Source organism: Seriola dumerili, unplaced genomic scaffold, assembly GCF_002260705.1.
Source record: "Seriola dumerili isolate Sdu_G_001 unplaced genomic scaffold, Sdu_1.0 BDQW01001661.1, whole genome shotgun sequence".
Taxonomy (NCBI): domain Eukaryota; kingdom Metazoa; phylum Chordata; class Actinopteri; order Carangiformes; family Carangidae; genus Seriola; species Seriola dumerili.
In genome coordinates this window covers 659,199-676,328 of record NW_019175916.1, presented here as the reverse complement: position 1 = coordinate 676,328, position 17,130 = coordinate 659,199, and the positions used below count along the sequence as shown (strand labels likewise).

Below are 17,130 nucleotides of genomic sequence, written 5' to 3'. Positions count from 1 at the left end.
AATTTTTATGCTTTAATATACTATGTTGTTTAATTCCTTACCATACTATGACCTTTTTATGACCTTTTATGCCTTAATATACCATGATGTTTTTTTGACATTTTGTACCATACTATACTATGATGTTTTTTGCCATTTTTTTTGCCATAATATAGTATGAGGTTTTTTGAATTTTCATTCTTTAATATACTATGTCGTTTAATTCCTTGCCATACTAGGACGTTTTTATGGCCTTTTATGCCTTAATATACTATGATGTTTTTTTCGACGTTTTATGCCATACTATACTATGACGTTTTATCACATTTTTGTGGCTTACTTTACTATGTCATTTCATTCCTTACCATACTATGACCTTTTTGTGAACTTTTATGCCTTAATATACCATGATATTTTTTTGACATTTTATACCATAATATAGTATGAGGTTTTTTTTTTATTTTTACGCTTTAATATACTATGTTGTTTAATTCCTTACCATACTATGACCTTTTTATGACCTTTTATGCCTTAATATACCATGATATTATATATTGTATACCATATTCAGACTGCAAGTGGCAGTCACAGTGCTTGGCACAGATGTAATTACATATATGGTCAAACTCAAAGTTGTTTTAACAAAGTTCATATCCTTTTATATTTGATATTATTACCAGCAACAAATGGCGTTATACAAATTTCCTTTATGAACTTAGGGATGTTGTCATGGGCACAACAGTTCTAATTACTGCAACGAAATGTATAGAAGTTGTATAGCAGCTTGTTTTACATCATTGCAGTTTAATGAAATTTTCATACAGCTGCTTGTTCTCTTGTTGTTAATCAGGTACACTTACATAGTCTGTTGATCAGCATGAGAATGTGAGTCCTACATCTTCGGATGGTGCGCACTATGTTTCTCTCATTACCTTTTATGGTCCAGCCACCATGACACCTCCAGTTTTGTTCACCACCATCTCCCAGATCCTTCAAAGCAATGATTCAACAGTGTATCTCATCAATTTGAGGATGAAAGCATGTGTACTTCTAAATAGTACAACTATTATCAAATCATAGCTACTTTTATAAAAATCATATTTTAATACTCATCACATTAACTTAGCACATTATTAACAGTACAATATTAACATTTTTCAGTCTCCTCAAGAAAAAGATTTTCCCTGTGAAATTGAAATTTTACCTGCTTACATTTATGCATTATGTAAAAATGTGACATCTACTAAACTATAGAGTGTTTGAGTTTGTCTTGAAAAGAAGAGTAACTTATCACCCAGTTTGTATTAATAGATCAATCATCTGTAATTTTAAATGAACTGGAGTCATATTTACAATTAAATCTTTCAAGACAATCTTTTATCCAAGTTGAATTTGTATCTGCAGGATGGTGAATGATCATAGATACTGACGCTGGTTTTAGAAAACAAATTGTTAGTTTATTGATGGTGGTTAAATGATTTAATCAAAGTTAAAATGGAGACAAAAACACACACTTCTCTTTAGCTCTAGTTTACAGCTTGCAATAAATCATAGAAACTGTCAGTGGTGGTGGATGCTTCTCTGTTAGATTGTGTTTGCTGTTGTAGTCCCTCCGCACTTACATCCTCAATTACATCATAAACATGAGTCTGTGAAGAAAAATTGGAGAAGAAAACAATATTTATTTTATTAGGATATATCAGCATTAAAAAATGTTTCAGCACCATTATCTTTTTGTGTCTTAAGTATTTCCTCTTACCATTCCAATACTCGACTGTTCATTTGCTGCAAACAGAGATATCATCAGCCATTCAGGTAACATTTCACTTTCATCATCATTTCATCATGATAGCTGTAGTTTGGATGTGAGGTTCTTTAACCAGAATTAGTACCTGCATCCCTGTTGTGCTTTCTCTTCATGCACATGTAGAGTCCTCCAGCAGCTGCACACATCAGGAGGCTGAGAGGAAGGGCTAACCATGCAGGTGTTTGCAAAGCTGGGGACATTGAATTATAATCATTTTCCCCCAGTTTCAGAAACAAGGGTGCATTTTTGTCTCGTGTGGGTTTTATTCAGGAGAACAATTACAGCATGATGCATACTTACAGTTAACAGAGGGCCACTTCTTTGCTGCCATCACAGCACCCTCTCTTTGCACAATACAGGTTATTTCTTCAGATCTCATTGAACATACTGGGAGAACTAGTTTGCTTTTAAGAGTGTTGTTGTCATTCATTAAATTGCTCTGCCAGCTATTTTGGCTACTTCCAGACCAAGTTAAATTGAAGTCTTTGTCACATTGTTCAGTGCAGGTAAGCACACAAGTCAAGGTGAGGTGTTCTCCTCCTGGCCCACACTGTGGAGTAACTGCAAAGACAAACATAGGAATAAATAATGTTTTAATAGCAGGGGCAAAGTTAATGTGGCACAATTTATGTTCTGGCTCTGGCTTCTGGAGTTTGAACACTCACCATCGAGGGTGTGCAGTCTGATTTTGTTTAACACTTTTTTCTGCTCACTGGACTCTGAACACTGGTAGTCCCCAGCATTCAGAGCACTCACTTTCCTAATGAACAGTGATGAGTCCTCATTAACAGGAAACGCCTCTGATTGGCCCTTTTTGTGTGAGGTGCCATCTGATAGTGGTTTTCCACCCGCAGCCCACTCCACGCTGCCTCTTACACCAAGAGAGGAAGCATTGCTACAAGAGAGTGACACTGACTCACCCACTGCAGCAAACACTTCCTCTTCGCCATCTGGGGCAAAGGGAGCACGGGTTACACTTTGTACATATTAAACCACACATCTCTCTTTAGGACTGAGCACATTTTACTACCTGTTATTGTTGTATAACTGACGGTGGCTTTAACCACATCATTCTGAGATAGTTGGCATTTCCATTTTCTGAGATGATCTGTCAGTTTTTTATTGATAATCAGTTTAGAGAAGCATTCAGTGGGGTTTTCAAAGCGAAATCTATTTCCATTTATCGGTGTATTATCATCAGTACTCCACTTGATATGTATCCCTGTGTTGTGACAGTGGAAGAGTCCTTTATATGTGTTGAGGAAACAGTGAAGTTCTATTGTGCCCTCCGCAGCATCTAAGTTCTCAGCAACTGGTGAATGAAAAAAAAACATCATGTGACTGCTGTGATATTGCTATTAACTTGTTCAAGAATCTTTTTTGAGGTAACAGGATAATTTACTTACGTTCAAGAATCTGAAGTGAAACACTTGAGTTGAGTGCTCCACTGCCACAAGTGTAAAGTCGTGCATCATTGCGTACAGGGCGATTAATCTCCAGAGAGCAGTCCTTCAGCAGGCCGTGCCGGGGGACGTCTGGAGCTGTCACTTGTCCAGCCTTCACCACTTCAGTAACTGAACCAAACTCGCCAGTCATGTTCCAGTTGATAGAGGAGCAGGATCTAACAGAGGGGATGCCACATGGCAAAGTAATACTGTCTCTGGGTAAGGCAAACATCACCAAATGATCTGTTGAAGAAGATGATAAAGAAGCATTTAATTTCCCAAGTCAGTAGTTCTCAAAAAAACTAATTTACCTTTGCCAGAGCAATGTTTAGAACTATAATATCAGTATATATATAATATCAATTAAAATATGGGAAATTGGTGACCCTTAACCCATTTATGAATACAGCTGATATTTTCACTTTTTTGTTCAAGTTTCAAGTAGTTTGTACTGCACCGTTTCAGTTTAAATCATTTTAACAGTGAATCTTTTAAAATACCTCATTCAGTAGATGAGCACTCTTAAGTTATATTCTTAAACAAACATACGACAGATTAACAAGAGACGTAACATAATTACCAGATGACTGAGCTCCAGCTGTTGCCACTGTAAGAGAAAGGAGACAGAGTCCTAGCAAAGAAAAAGAAATCATCCTTCTCTCAGAAGGTCTCCTCTTGCAGATTTTCTTGCTTATTGCTAAATCCCCTGATAGCAGAAGTTTTCAGAAACACATTTCAGGAAATGACATTGAGGCAACTAATTTTTCAGTCAAGACCAGCCCCTGAAAGGAACCCGTGTTCATGCAATTCTATAGCCAATATATAAATTCGTGTCGTGTTCTGTCTTTGTGTTTTTCATGAAAAAATTTTCCTGTGTGTCACACGTTCAAGCAAATAGAAGTTTGTTGTATCAATGTTATCTATCAGCAGATGATGGTGAAAATGCAAATACTTTTACAAGACCTGCCTCCTAGTCAGTGATGAGGAGTAAAAACATACTATTTTCCACTGAGAGGAATTTATCACTTTTAGTAGCATGTTCAGTGTTTGTCCACTGGGTGGTGCTGTCAGACTCTATGACAGATATTCTTCACATGAACCGTGCTCACTCTGTTGGCTCCTCAGTTTCAGTTTCCTTTCTGGAGAAAATCTGATCACCCACTTCACCATCCTTGTAATTTCCCCTCTCCACCATTATTAATATGTATATAATTTTATAATTAACACAGATACTAATAATGCAGTTTGTGTTGCCTAATCAAAGTGAAATACATACCTGGATTTAGACATGTTATCTAACATTGATCAAATAAATAATGCATCCATTAACAGGTAATTTTAATAAGGATATCCAATAACTGCATACAAACAGAAGGAGTATTGATGATAAACATACATGTGAAGGTTCTATGATTATATTTATATGTTTAAGTTTAACAAATCATTCATTTGCACACTAACTTTGAAGCAGCAAGTAATCAGTACACCTTCTGCACTTCAGGGATTAGTCACAGGTCTTGGATGTGCTATAACTGTGTAGGACTTGACCTTGAGCACAACACTAGCAACTCCTCTCAGGTCGGGCGGAGCGGCCTCACCCTCAGGAAGGATGAACTGGAAATCTCTTAACAAATAGGCAGTGAACAGAAAGAGCTCCATTTTGGCAACAGACTCCCCCAGGCAGAGCCGAGCCCCTCCTCCGAAAGGGATCAGGGCACGGGTGGAACCTCCTCCTCCATCCAGAAAACGCTCTGAAGGGGAGAGACAGAGAGAGATAGTAGCAACTTTATTTGAAGTCTGCTGAGCCAAGTGAAAGGAATGCACTTCGCCCATCAGTCAGAGCAGTACCTGGTCTGAAGCTGTACGGGTCAGTCCAAACTGCAGGATCATGGTGAGCTCCAAAAAGATTAGGAATGATGACTGTGTTCCTAGGGATGAAGTAACCTGCAATACTAAATATATGTGGGGATTATACATTTGCCATAATGCAAAGTGAAAAGTGGCTAAAATGTTACATGTCCAAAGAAAGATACAGCAGATGTCAGCACAACAACACAAAATTAGTGTACGTGCAAATGTGTGGCCTTTGTGTTTACTTTCTCACTGACAAAGACTTAACTAGAAATCTGGTGCATTTCAGGTTAATGTAAAGCCTCACCTCAAGTGAAATATATTGGTATAACAACATACTTACATACTGCACAGGGTAATGATAGCAACATTTTACTGAGGTTCCCAGGCTATCGGTTATCTATTCCGTTGCTTTAAGGTAGAAGTGCCAAATATGTAATATTTCACTGTTTTAAAGTTTAAAAACTGGGAGAAATGTGGGGATGTGCCAGATTTAGTGTATCAACCTGTACAAATGCTTGGAGCCTTAACAATAAAAGCCTCTAACTAATAGAAATTAAAAAAGTATCTTATGAAAATTATGAAAAATGTTTTCAATCACACGTCACTCTTTTTGGGTGTGGTATTTTTTGCACTTTTTTCCCCCCGTAGCATAGCTGACCTGCTGTCTCTGATGGCTCTGTGTGGCACCGCCAACGGAGCAACTGGCCTGAGTCTGAGCACCTCACTGATCAAAGAGCACAGGACGGGAAGCCTGTGTCTGTCACTGTACTTGGGGTATCGTCCCTCTAGCACTGTGCACAACTCTTCATGCACCCTGGTCTGCACCTGAAGATTAATATAAGAGAGGACAGATATAATGAGATCAACTTCAGGCTGTGTAAATGTCATGTTTTAAGGTATTGTTGGATAAATGTGCCCTACCTCTGGTCTGTGCAAAAGGAAAGCCACAGTCCAATTCAGCCAAGCTGCAGTGGTCTCTGTTCCCCCAATGAGAAGATCCACAGTGGCCATGTGGACATGAGTTTCTGTAAGGAGCTGGAGACAGGAGAAGGATAACATACAGACGATTCAAATCCAACTCATACTCTGCTTCCAGTACATTTCAAACTGATCTTCCCTGCTATTCACTGTTAAATGACCTTACCACTCCATGTTCTGTGTTGTGATGTTTGTCAAGACCCTGGAGGAGGGATCCTGTGATTACGTCCTCATTTTTTTTGTCTTGCGACTGCACAGATAACAAAGCGACAGCTGATAAAAATGAACAAAGCAGAGCTGGGATTTGCCAACTATTCTGAATACATTTTCAAAGAGTGTTGTCTAATCTACTGTTATCTAATCACTAAGCCACACCAAACATTTTTCTAACCAATGAGCTGATCTGAGCTAATTACACCTCTCTATTAGATGTTTTTCAAACCAATGACATGTTATTTGACATTTGTTTTTATGAACCTTGTAATTGTTGAGATGTTGTTTTATGATTTCATCTCTCCTGGCCACCTCTTTCAGGAGACGGGAAAACACAGGATTTGGGAATTTCTTTGAGAGAATAGATGTCACAATGTGTGAAAATCCCAATCTAAAAGTTATTGACAGTCAGTATTCTGTGATCTAAAGTCAGGTTGGTTAATATTTACTGACCCTTAGCAGTGGGAAGGAGTCCAGAGCAGAAATCCAAGAGGAGCCCCACAGAGCAACAATCTCATTTAAACAGCAGTGCAGCTGCTGCAGCTCTGAAGAACTCTTGTCATACTAGGGAACACAGAGATTTGTGTTTTTAATATGTCCTGCCACTGAAATGCACTGTTCAGTCACTAAATAGCACATTATGAATGCACCTATGTAATAGAAGCTGCTAAAAAAAAGGCAACATAAACAGTGGAATTCCCCAGGTCCCTGCATAAACAGTGCTCTTCCACAATCACAACTGTTCATTGCTGAAAAGCAGATTTTGTTATAAACCACTACTCTTTTTAAACTGAACCATGAGAGGAAAAGTACTTACTTCCTTTCCAAAAGCCAAAGTGGTGATGACATTACTGGCTGCCACTGTGAAATCCTCTGAGAGATCTACAGCACTGTCTTTATAGTCCATCAAAACCTAAACAATGAAGAAAGCAAGCTTTATCTTTTTTATGTGACCACTTTTATGTGACCCCAACATTTGATTTGCAGTCTGGATCTCTGCTATCTCATTGTCTCCATTTATTTAGATAGATACTGGTGTACAATCTGTTCCTTCTGCCATCTGTACCTTTCGCAGATGCAGGGCCTGTCTCTCAATCACGTCATGCAAAGATTTCTGGCAGCAACGCTGCAAAGCACTGTGGACGAAGCGACGATGTGCCCTCCACTCCTCATTATAGTCCCCCAGAGAGATGGATAGCCCTCCCCCAGACACAGTATCACCTAATACATGTCAGTAGAGGTTATAAGGACATAAAATAACATATCAATAATTGTTTAGGTTTAAATTTAAGTTGTTTACCTGTGTATGAAATTGGTCTCCCTGCAAAGTCAGACCATTTCTTCACCAGTGCTTCTCTTATAACTTCATTACTATTAAGTACCACCATGGCTGGAAAAAACACAAAACGGGGTATTGTAACCTCACTGTCCACAGCATTTTCCTAAGTGATTTGCTTGTTTTTATGTGAGCCTGTGATACAGTAAAATAAAAAATAAAAACAAGAAGTCTAAAATGGGATGATTACTTGTGTTTCCACATTTCAGCTGATAAATATTTCCATAGCGTTGTGCGAGATTGGTCAAATGAATTGGCAGATGATCATGTGTCAGCTCCATCATGTTGCCTATGAGGAAGAGGCGAGGAGGACCTGGGAGGGAGGGAGATGAGGAGCAGGGAAGGTACTGATAGAGATAGTTCAGGAGTCCAGATTGAGCTCCTAGATCGAGTTAGAAGAAATAGAGAGGATGGTTACAAATTATATGAACCCATTTGACCAAAAATGAAGATCTGTGATCAAGTGTTCTAGTTATCCATGTATGGAATAACTGTCTCATTCATTAATCATTACATTTTTATGAAACTGAAATAGAACCAGCATGGTCAAATATACATATGAAGACAACAAATACATATTTACCTGTAGACTTGCTTCTCTTGTGATCTGCCTGTACAGCTCTGCCTCTCCGGTCAGAAATGTAGGTCAGCACCGTGAACAGCACAACAACTAGAAATACTGCTCCAACACTGATCACTGATATTTCTATTGCCATTTTGTGGCTCCTTGCTGGTGTCCCACTTCAGAAAGCTGGTCATCGCACTGCTCGTCCCATTTATAGTCGTCTGAACAGTCTCTTATCATGTCAGCTTGTTGGTGTTTTTACTAAAATCAAGGACATCTAAATATTTTGGGTCAAGTTTTCTGATTATGAGATGACTGCAACACACTGAACAAGAAACAGCCTGATAAACATGGCTGGGACTTGCTGAAGGGCAAGACAACACAGTTGACATAGGCAGTCATACTGACATTTGTTTATCTTGTAGAAAGAGTGCAGGGGGAATTACACAATGAAACAACAACACTTGAGACCCACATTAGCCACATTTATTAAAATGGAGTGAGACAGTGCATATTTAATTACAGTAGTAGTGGGGTGACATACCATGGCATGGCGGTGCACAAGAAGGTATTAGAGTCAAAACAAAGCTTTGTTGAAATGGACGGGTCAGGCAGAACAGTAGAACAGTATACAAAAAGTTGCAATTAAAAACCTTTCTCCACTCTTTTGGTATATTACCTCAAAAAAAAAACAGCTTGAAAAACATCTTACACATTGAATCAAATGTACTGATAGCTGTCATAGCTATCAAAACCACTGCAATTTCATTTGAAAAGTGACATGCAGCAACTGTGAGAACCACCCTCCTCTGGATTCCCCGAGCTCTAATTCTGTGTCAGATATAAGGTTTTACGGATGGAGAGCCCATGAAGGTTGATGTACTCTTAGCCATGAGTTGCAGGGGAGAACCTGGATGGTCTGAACTTCATCTCAGTGAAGGGAATGGAGGAGTCTTTACCTTTCCAGTCGATCCAGACTATTCCCTGTTTCAGAGCAAGAGAGAGAAAAATGATGCTATTTGGTCAGTGTGTCGTATCACAAAAGATAAAAACTGTGTAAAATTCATTGGAGACCAGTCATACCTGATTATTACTGTTGATGCCATAAAGACCATTGAGGTTGGTCTTGTAGCAATTTTTGTACCACCAGCCTCCCATGTAGGCCCTGGCACAGTGGAGCCCAAGAGGATCTGGGTCCTTGTCCCGGCTTGAGAATGGGCGCCCATTATGGTACTTCATAGAGTCACCTTACAGGGAAATACAGCAAAATTACAGTATGAATTGTCAGGCATTTGCTGTATAATAAAGCCTATACTGCACATGTTCAGGAAAGTTCAACACCTATACAGTTTTCACCTGCAGTTCCTGTGTAGCCGGACACTGTAAGAGTATAGTGCCTCTCCTCTGTATCGATGGAGAAGTTGGCGTAGTGAGCGTAAGCTGTATCATTTCCAGATCGCATGTCCACTCTCAGACTCACAGGGCCGACACTGGTCAGGTTGTGAAGAAGTTCATTTCCTGATGTAGGTGACGTGAAAAAGCACGTAGATTAGGCTGATTTACTGAATATTATTATGATACAGATATGATAGTAATAAGTGTTTGTTCCCAACTGTACCGAGCCAGAACTCTTCACTCAGGTTTCCAAAGCCAGCGCTGTATTCACTCCAGGTTCTGTAGAAATCTGTCTTTCCATTCATCCTCCTCTGGAACACCTAGAAACACACACTAGATTGTTGTCTACTTTCTAAACCCATTCTGCCATGTCTTAATTGCAACGTTTCACTCAATTAACTGCAGTTTATCTCACCGTCCAGCCGCCTCCATCAGTCTCCATGTCACAGTAGACTCTGACCGCATGTCCCTCTTTTCCTTGTGGGTAGATGTCCACCTCTCCTGACTGCAGAGCTCCATTCAGCAGCTCCTGAGAACACTCAGTAGGGAAAGGGAATCGTAGTTTACCTAAAGAATGGAAAAAAGAATTAGTTGGATGATTAATCAATGAATATTAATGGGGCAAATAACCATGCAAGGGCTGCATTACTTTACATCCATTACCTGTGATGAATTCTGTGGTGACGACAGATGTGTAGTGTCCATCTCTTTCTCCTTGTACCAGAACTATATAGCGTGACATGGGTAACAGCCCTGTCAGCTTATACTCTGTGATGGTTGAGTCCAGGATCACCTCCTAATGTATATGCAGAAACACACCCAAAGTTAATTGTTTCGACAGTCCTGTAAAAGTTGTGTGTTTGTATTGCATGTGCCAGCAATGGAGGAATATTTTTCACCTTTGTCTCTTCTCCTGCCACCTGATAGATGATTCTGTAGCTGTGATACACAACAGTGGACGTTTTCCACATTATCATCGCAGAGCGAGTGCCCACATCGTTGGCTTTAACCACTGAGGGACACAACAAGCATTTAGTTCACACACTTTACACACCAATTCTGTAGACCTTAGTGAGTAAACAGCACTGATCTAACTTTATTTTTCCACTTTCTACTCACCATTAGCGGTAGTGAATGTAGTTGAGATGGCCATACTCTGGAGACTGTCCTTCTGGCTCAGGACCTTGACTGTGTACAAGGTGCCTCTCTGCAGACCTCTCAGCTGGTGCTCCACTGAGTTCCCAGACACCATCACTGTCACTGTCACATTAGGAGCTGTGGTAAGAGGGAGAATTAATAACGCTTAGTGTAGTCATTAGCGTTTTGTCATAGGTCATTAGACTAATGTCACCACACTCACTCTTGGAGGACTCATAGCTGATGATGAAGCGGTCTACTTTCCCCAGACTGGGAGTCCATTGCAGCAGAGCTCTGGTGTCTGTCACATTGACAACTTGAAGATGTGCTGGAGGGGCGGGAACTGCAGCCAAGAGACAATAGGATGTTTATTGCTGTTTACACATGCAATAACAACCAAAAAGTATTTTTACATAACAGTGAGCTTATCTAACTGTGTACCTGTGGTGATAATGGACACGAGGGCGTCACTCTGGGCTCTGCCATGTGTGGTAGTTACAGAGATAATGTAAGAGGACCCAGCAGACAATTTGGACACAGCCATGTAAGACTGCTGAGAGTCCGCGACCACAAAGCGGCTCTCCCCTAGCAGGATACATCATAAAAATCAAAATTAGACACTTAACACTCCTAATAAAAGAATGACAATGGCTGACATTAAACCAGGGAATTATGACCTGCAGTTTATAGGTAGCCTTTGACAGACCTGTGACAATGTTGGTATATGTGACCCTGAAGCCTGTGAATATGGTCTTTGGTTTGGACCAGGAAACAGTGAGAGAGGACTCTGTTACATTGCTGAAAACCATCTCTGTGGCTGGCTCAGGACCTAGTGAGAGAAAATAAGGTGATTGTATTTCACATTTTTGGGCAGATTGTATAAATTGATCTCTGTACTGTTCCTGGTAGTATTGGAGGAATTAGGTATAAATGATGAATGTGGTACAACTTTAATTACCTGTAACTGCAGTTACTCTGTGAATTTTTGATCTTCTCTGAGCACCAGCACCATATATGTGCAGGACATAGCGCGTGTTTGCCCGAAGGTTACTGAATTCCACAGAACGTACACTGCCAGGGACCACCATGGAGATCCTCTTGGTCTCAGCTTTACCTTTTGATCCGACAACTTTACCAGAGGAGACAGTTACGTCAGTGCTTTCAGTCTGTACCAGGACCTCAGCTGGGTTCTTAGCTGCGGGGATCTTGTCTCCTTCAATAACTTCCTCTTCAAACTCCTCGTGGTCGTCTTCATCTCCCTCTGCTCTTGGCTCTCTTCTGATCACAGTGAAATTCTTGAACATGCCTTGTGGTGCTGACCATGTGACGGTGAAGCTATAGGAGGAAATGTTCACAACCTTCACAGAACCTAATCCGGATCCACCCATCCCCCTGCTCATCCCAGAGCCATGGACACTTGTTTTGTTCTGCAGAGCTCGAGCCTCGTCTGATGTTGAAGTTATGGTTGCATTCACTACATACTGACTCCTCTGTGTAACTTTCCCTTTTACAGCTTCGGTGTTTCTGTTGTCAACAGATTGCACAATTATAGTATCTCCTTTGACTGTCTTAATGCGCTTATGTCCAGATGATTGAGTAACATTCTTCTCAGCCAGTGTGGATTGCTCCACTGTCTCCTTTCCTGTTCTGGTTTTGTTTGTTCCCATGCCCTTGGACAGAATGGTCACAATTTTAGCTGTGCCATTAGATTTCTTCACATTACCCTGGGTTACATTGGTATGAGGCTCATCTTTCAGTTGGTCAGATTTAGGATACATTTTACTGGCAGTTCCTTCTTTAACAAGCTTGAGGTCAGTTTTTTGGACAACCTTTTTAGAGGCCAGTATTGTTGTTTTGCCTTTGCGAGCCTCTTCTTGCTTTTTTCCCTCATGTTTCAGGAGAACTTGAGCAACTGTTGGGCGACTGGTCTTTATGGCACTTGAGGAACCTTTTATGGTTATTTTCTTGACAGAAACGTCTTGTTTTGCTTGGGTTTTAACAAGACCTGGTTTAGCATTAGTGACCACTCTGGCTTTGCTGTCATACTCTTTGGCTTCAGTTTCCTTCTTCTGCTCTTTTTTCTGCAGGGTCACTATCTCCACTGTTTCCTTGGCCTTGCCTTTGGCAGCTTCTGAAATTTCAGAGTAGAGTTTGAGATCAAAGTATGACTGAAATATTAGTCAAAAGGCAAATAAAAAATAATATTCATCCAAATAACAGTGCAGACTCACTTACTTTTATTACACTCGTTTCCTTGGGCACACTTACTGCAGTCTGGACCCATGAACCCCTGATGGCAGATGCATTTCCCCTTCTCACATTCCCCGTTGCCATTACAGTCATCTTGACAATTTGCAGAACATGGACCTGGGCAGCCACAAATATAACCAGAATTATTAATTCAACATCTCTAAGGAACTGTGTCAAATATAGTAACCTGGTGAATGTGACTGAATCATACATTTCTCTTTTAGGAGGGACATCTCTTTTTCCAGTCGGGCAACTCGTCCTTTCAGTGCAGCCATCTCAGACTCACATTCGCCTTTGCAGCCACCAGGCAACAAGCTGATCTTATGCGTCATCACCAGAGGAGCGCCAGGCTTCAGCTTCAGCTCCTGCTCCTTGGCTTTGCTTGAGTCACAGCCTTCACTGATCACCACCTTGATTGGTTGTGAAGGTGCAGGCTTTTCTTTCGTGATGGTGGTGGTGGGAGCCTTGATAACAGCAGTCCGATTGGCAGAGGGAGTGACCTTATCTTTGTCGGCTGCAGAACCACTTACTGTAGTGGCCTTTGCTGGTGTTGACAGAGGAGTTTGAACTGCATTGGTGGCAGGTTTGTCTTTGGAGTTTTTCACATCACTCGTGGAGGGAGGTTTAGCTACAACAGTCTGATTGACGGAGGCTGTGGGCTTGTTTTTGGTGGTTTTAGAACCTCTGGCAGGAGAAGATTTTGTGGATGTTGACTGAACATTTTGAACTACGGTAGGGACAGGCTTGTCTTTGGCGATCTTCCCATCACTGGTTGAAGGAGATTTCATTGAAACAGTCTGATTGACTGAAGGTTGCACTTTATCTTTGGGGGTTTTAGCACTGCTAGCTGAAGCAGGCTTTGTGGGTGTAGACTGAACATTGTGAGCTCCAGTGGGGGCAGGCTTCTCTTTACTAGCCTTCACTTCACCGGCTGAAGGAGATTTAGCTAAAACTGTTTGATTGACTGAGACTGTGTGCTTGTCTTTGTTGGTGATGGTGCCACTGGCTGTAGCAGCCTTTACTGCTGCCGACGGAGTGGTTTGAATTACTGCTGGGCTGGCCTTGCTTTTGGTGGTCACTGTAGCATTGACTATTGGAGGTTTTTGGTTGGTGGCTAGAGTGGGTAAAACTGTCTGATTGACTGTGTTTGGCTTTAAGGTGGGGCGAACGGTCTGTTTGGCAAGAGTAGAAGTGGTTTTTGGTTTTGAAGGGGTGAAAACGGCATTGGGTTTGGTCACGTCGCTTCCTGTGGAGTCTCTCTTCTCATTGGTCGTGGTTTGAAAGGAGGGAAATGGGGTGAGAAGGAGGAGAAGTCCTAGAGTAAACAGCATTTTGAGCCAGCAGCAGTAGCCAGCGATGGTATTGCCTTTGGAGGATCTGTATGTATGTTACTGTAAAATTATGAACTCCTTCCTCTATATTTCTGTGACCACTTGTAAAGGAGAATTTGCCAGGTCTCTCCTAGAAATGACAAAATGAAAGAGCTGAATTATGACTTAGTTCAATGCAGGAAATTTTATGCCAAAACATTTTAGACCTTTTTTATACCCCAAGAAGGGCTTTGCTGAGCATACATAATCCTTTTTCAGCACTGGCTAGTTTAACATTCACAGAGTTCCCATTCACATTTATATGCTCCCCTGCTCCCATTTAACTGCCTACTGAAAAGCCACACTTGGAGAAATTTCAGGTTTTGTGCCTTGCTCAAAAGTGACCTGACAAGGAACAGCCTTATCATATACATCATATATGTCATATATGTTTCTTTTATATTAGCTTAGCTAACTCAATTTTACCTGAGTATCAGTGAAAGATATTGGGAAAAATTGAGTAAACAAACAATCTCACTTCACTGATACAGTTTTAAATTCCACAAACTAAACAAAACTTTCATGAGAAATAAAAAAAATAAAAGTTTTTAAACTGTATATGGTGGTACACTAATAAAAGTGAAGAACAAACATTAAGTTGAAAAGTTGCAGGAGTGTTCCAATCAGCCATAATAGTTAATTCAGTTGCTTGCCAAACCAAGTAACGTCTAAATTAGCTGATTCGGAACAGGAAGGAAGAAGGTGACTTGAGCGGGAAATCCAGAGAGTCTGTTGGAGAGACTATGCAGAGTGGTAACAGAGCGTCACTGTATAGAACTGTGGGACACTGTACGTCTTTCACTATACAGAAGGTTACATAATCCGCTGCACTCACTACTCATAAAACCACTAAGGGGACTATGTCCAGCCTTGGCCTTAAATCTGTAGAAAATCAAATAAATCATGCAGCAGGTAAACATTCAGATGCTTTGCTACACTGTAAGCCAGTTTTTAAACATTGCATTGGAGTTAATGGATTGATTGACTACGTGGCTGCAGTATTAACAAAATGAATGGGGACTCCTACAGCATTAGTTGTCATAGAATGAAAAGTAAAAATTTTGGTTTAAACGTTTACAATATTACCCAATATGTGTCCACTAAAAAATACATGTCATCAGTATTAAAGTGTCTTTCTGCAGCTAAAACACAATATTTAACAAGAGCACAAAATTTTATCAGTCACAACCTTGAAAATATATTCTGCTATCCTCTATAAAGGCAGTGTGATTTAAAGGGATACAGACATCAAAGTAGAGTATTCAGTGGAGTCCATTCATTCAAATGACTGCAGTTACCACTCTGAGATCATGATAAATAAAAAATTTAATGGAAAAGTAAATTACTTACCAGAGCAATGAATTTGTTCTTGGCTTTATCTCTGTCTTTGTGCTGCTCCCTCCATCTGATTGGAAAAGCTCACATAGACTTGCTGGATATGACCAGGGAGGAAAGAGGTGAGAGAAAGGACCACCACTAGAAAGGAGGAGAGTGATAAAGTCCGCTCCTACTTAAGGACCCCCCCTCTTCCACGCCTAGTGGTCCCACTCTCTACACCACCATGGAAAATATTTGTATTGGACTTACAAAAAGAGTGACATTTTTATACAGATTTGTGTATATATGATGTTGAAGTTGTGTAATATGATCAACTACTCTCTTGTATTCTGTTAGATATAACAAAAATGGTAGATTTAACAAAACAAACGATCCAAGGTCATGTGTTTTGGTTTAAAAGATAAAAATAAAAAATAAAAATCTGTTTGAATAATTACAGATTTTAGACTGATCAGTCTCAAACCATACAGTACACTGTAGGACATTAGGGAGTTTTTGTGCCGTTTTGTGGCACACAAAAATAGCCTGCATGTTTCAGCTTTTCATGGCTCATTTCAGTGTCTGCTGTATGTAACTTGACTTATTCCAGACATTACTAACACCTAGACACAGTCTTTGATTGAATAAAGCCCTGGTTCGAGAATCATGATTCAGCTGGAATACATAGCATAACACTGCAGGTATTCAGTGCTGACTCTGGGGGACAGGAACCTCTCGCTATATGAATTGGCTGTTTGTTGGAAGTAATGAGATGTAACTACGTGGGAGTTATGTAAGTGACCAAATATCCACCAGATTTAAGAAATGCTCTGTGAAGGCACTGCATCTCTGACCAAATGGCCACCCACCATCCCACCTTTTGTAAACCACATGAAGACAAGTTTATCAAGGGCCTAGAGCAAATAGCACATAAGTGACATTTTCCTAATTTTACAGGAGAGCCAAATCAAAAGTTTATATCACTGCATGACCATGCCTTTAAAGATACAAAGTGCTTACTGATAGTTATTATAAAAGATAGATGAACGTGATGATCACTCACCTTGCATAAATCTGCCGAATGTGTAGTTTTTCTTTCTGCTGTATTGTCTAATCTATCTAGATAGATAGATAGATAGATAGATAGATAGATTAGACAATACAGAATATATATACATATATATACATATATATGTATATATATGTAGATATATGTTGTTTTTGCCCTGAGATTATAGGCGGTGAGCATGCAAAACTATTTTGCATGACTGCTGTGAAACTCTGGCTAATGCTGAAGAAACAACTCTCTCATATTCTTACTCTTGAATATACAGCACTGACTCTATACATGTTGCAGTGTGGGGATATAAGAACCCACAGTAAAAAATATATTTACTCATAGGTATTTTAGTTGCAAATGTGTTGAGGTAGCAAGTTTTTCTTGGCAAGAACACCATGTTCTGATACTGAAAGACAACTAACCT

At 40.1% G+C, this 17,130-nt stretch overlaps 3 protein-coding genes across 4 annotated transcripts; all 3 read right to left on the bottom strand.

Annotated features, from left to right (window-relative positions):
• Window positions 1-1,415: 1,415 nt before the first annotated feature.
• On the bottom strand, window positions 1,416-3,927 carry LOC111238809. Of its 2 annotated transcripts, XM_022768496.1 has the most exons (8): window positions 3,812-3,927; window positions 3,193-3,474; window positions 2,817-3,098; window positions 2,452-2,736; window positions 2,087-2,347; window positions 1,872-1,976; window positions 1,739-1,764; window positions 1,416-1,628 (listed from the first exon to the last, which is right to left on the bottom strand). In XM_022768496.1, exons 1-8 carry the CDS (start codon window positions 3,882-3,884, stop codon window positions 1,506-1,508), a joined length of 1,437 nt encoding a protein of 478 aa, XP_022624217.1. In that variant the 5' UTR covers window positions 3,885-3,927; the 3' UTR covers window positions 1,416-1,505. The 2 variants fall into 2 exon arrangements, with proteins under 2 accessions (XP_022624217.1, XP_022624218.1); XM_022768497.1 differs by lacking the exon at window positions 2,817-3,098.
• A 661-nt stretch (window positions 3,928-4,588) lies between these two features.
• Window positions 4,589-8,328, bottom strand: LOC111238796 (steroid 21-hydroxylase-like). The gene is made up of 12 exons (XM_022768480.1): window positions 8,196-8,328; window positions 7,803-7,994; window positions 7,577-7,666; window positions 7,343-7,497; window positions 7,094-7,189; window positions 6,730-6,840; window positions 6,541-6,627; window positions 6,230-6,313; window positions 6,007-6,120; window positions 5,744-5,910; window positions 5,080-5,183; window positions 4,589-4,982 (listed from the first exon to the last, which is right to left on the bottom strand). The coding sequence occupies exons 1-12, from the start codon at window positions 8,326-8,328 to the stop codon at window positions 4,729-4,731; spliced, it is 1,587 nt and encodes a 528-aa protein (XP_022624201.1). The 3' UTR covers window positions 4,589-4,728.
• A 734-nt stretch (window positions 8,329-9,062) lies between these two features.
• LOC111238808 (tenascin-like) lies at window positions 9,063-13,291 on the bottom strand. Its single transcript, XM_022768495.1, has 14 exons — window positions 13,171-13,291; window positions 12,945-13,076; window positions 11,668-12,840; window positions 11,416-11,538; window positions 11,151-11,294; window positions 10,933-11,052; window positions 10,692-10,847; window positions 10,472-10,584; window positions 10,236-10,368; window positions 9,988-10,139; window positions 9,796-9,892; window positions 9,534-9,695; window positions 9,261-9,424; window positions 9,063-9,161 (listed from the first exon to the last, which is right to left on the bottom strand). Exons 1-14 carry the CDS (start codon window positions 13,289-13,291, stop codon window positions 9,063-9,065), a joined length of 2,889 nt encoding a protein of 962 aa, XP_022624216.1.
• Window positions 13,292-17,130: the final 3,839 nt, after the last annotated feature.

Excerpts from the sequence above, each read along its gene's own strand:
- LOC111238809 (XM_022768496.1), bottom strand. The coding sequence starts at position 3,884 with ATGATTTCTTTTTCTTTGCTAGGACTCTGTCTCCTTTCTCTTACAGTG. Across the intron at positions 3,475-3,811 it reads AGCTGGAGCTCAGTCATCTG|ATCATTTGGTGATGTTTGCC; the intron begins GTAATTATGTTA and ends CTTCTTCAACAG. Across the intron at positions 3,099-3,192 it reads TTCACTTCAGATTCTTGAAC|TTGCTGAGAACTTAGATGCT; the intron begins GTAAGTAAATTA and ends TTCATTCACCAG.
- LOC111238796 (XM_022768480.1), bottom strand. The coding sequence starts at position 8,328 with ATGGCAATAGAAATATCAGTGATCAGTGTTGGAGCAGTATTTCTAGTT. Across the intron at positions 7,667-7,802 it reads GCTGAAATGTGGAAACACAA|CCATGGTGGTACTTAATAGT; the intron begins GTAATCATCCCA and ends TGTTTTTTCCAG. Across the intron at positions 4,983-5,079 it reads CCCGTACAGCTTCAGACCAG|AGCGTTTTCTGGATGGAGGA; the intron begins GTACTGCTCTGA and ends TCTCCCCTTCAG.
- LOC111238808 (XM_022768495.1), bottom strand. The coding sequence starts at position 13,291 with ATGACGCATAAGATCAGCTTGTTGCCTGGTGGCTGCAAAGGCGAATGT. Across the intron at positions 12,841-12,944 it reads AGGAAACGAGTGTAATAAAA|AAGCTGCCAAAGGCAAGGCC; the intron begins GTAAGTGAGTCT and ends CTGAAATTTCAG. Across the intron at positions 11,295-11,415 it reads ATATACCAACATTGTCACAG|GGGAGAGCCGCTTTGTGGTC; the intron begins GTCTGTCAAAGG and ends GTATCCTGCTAG.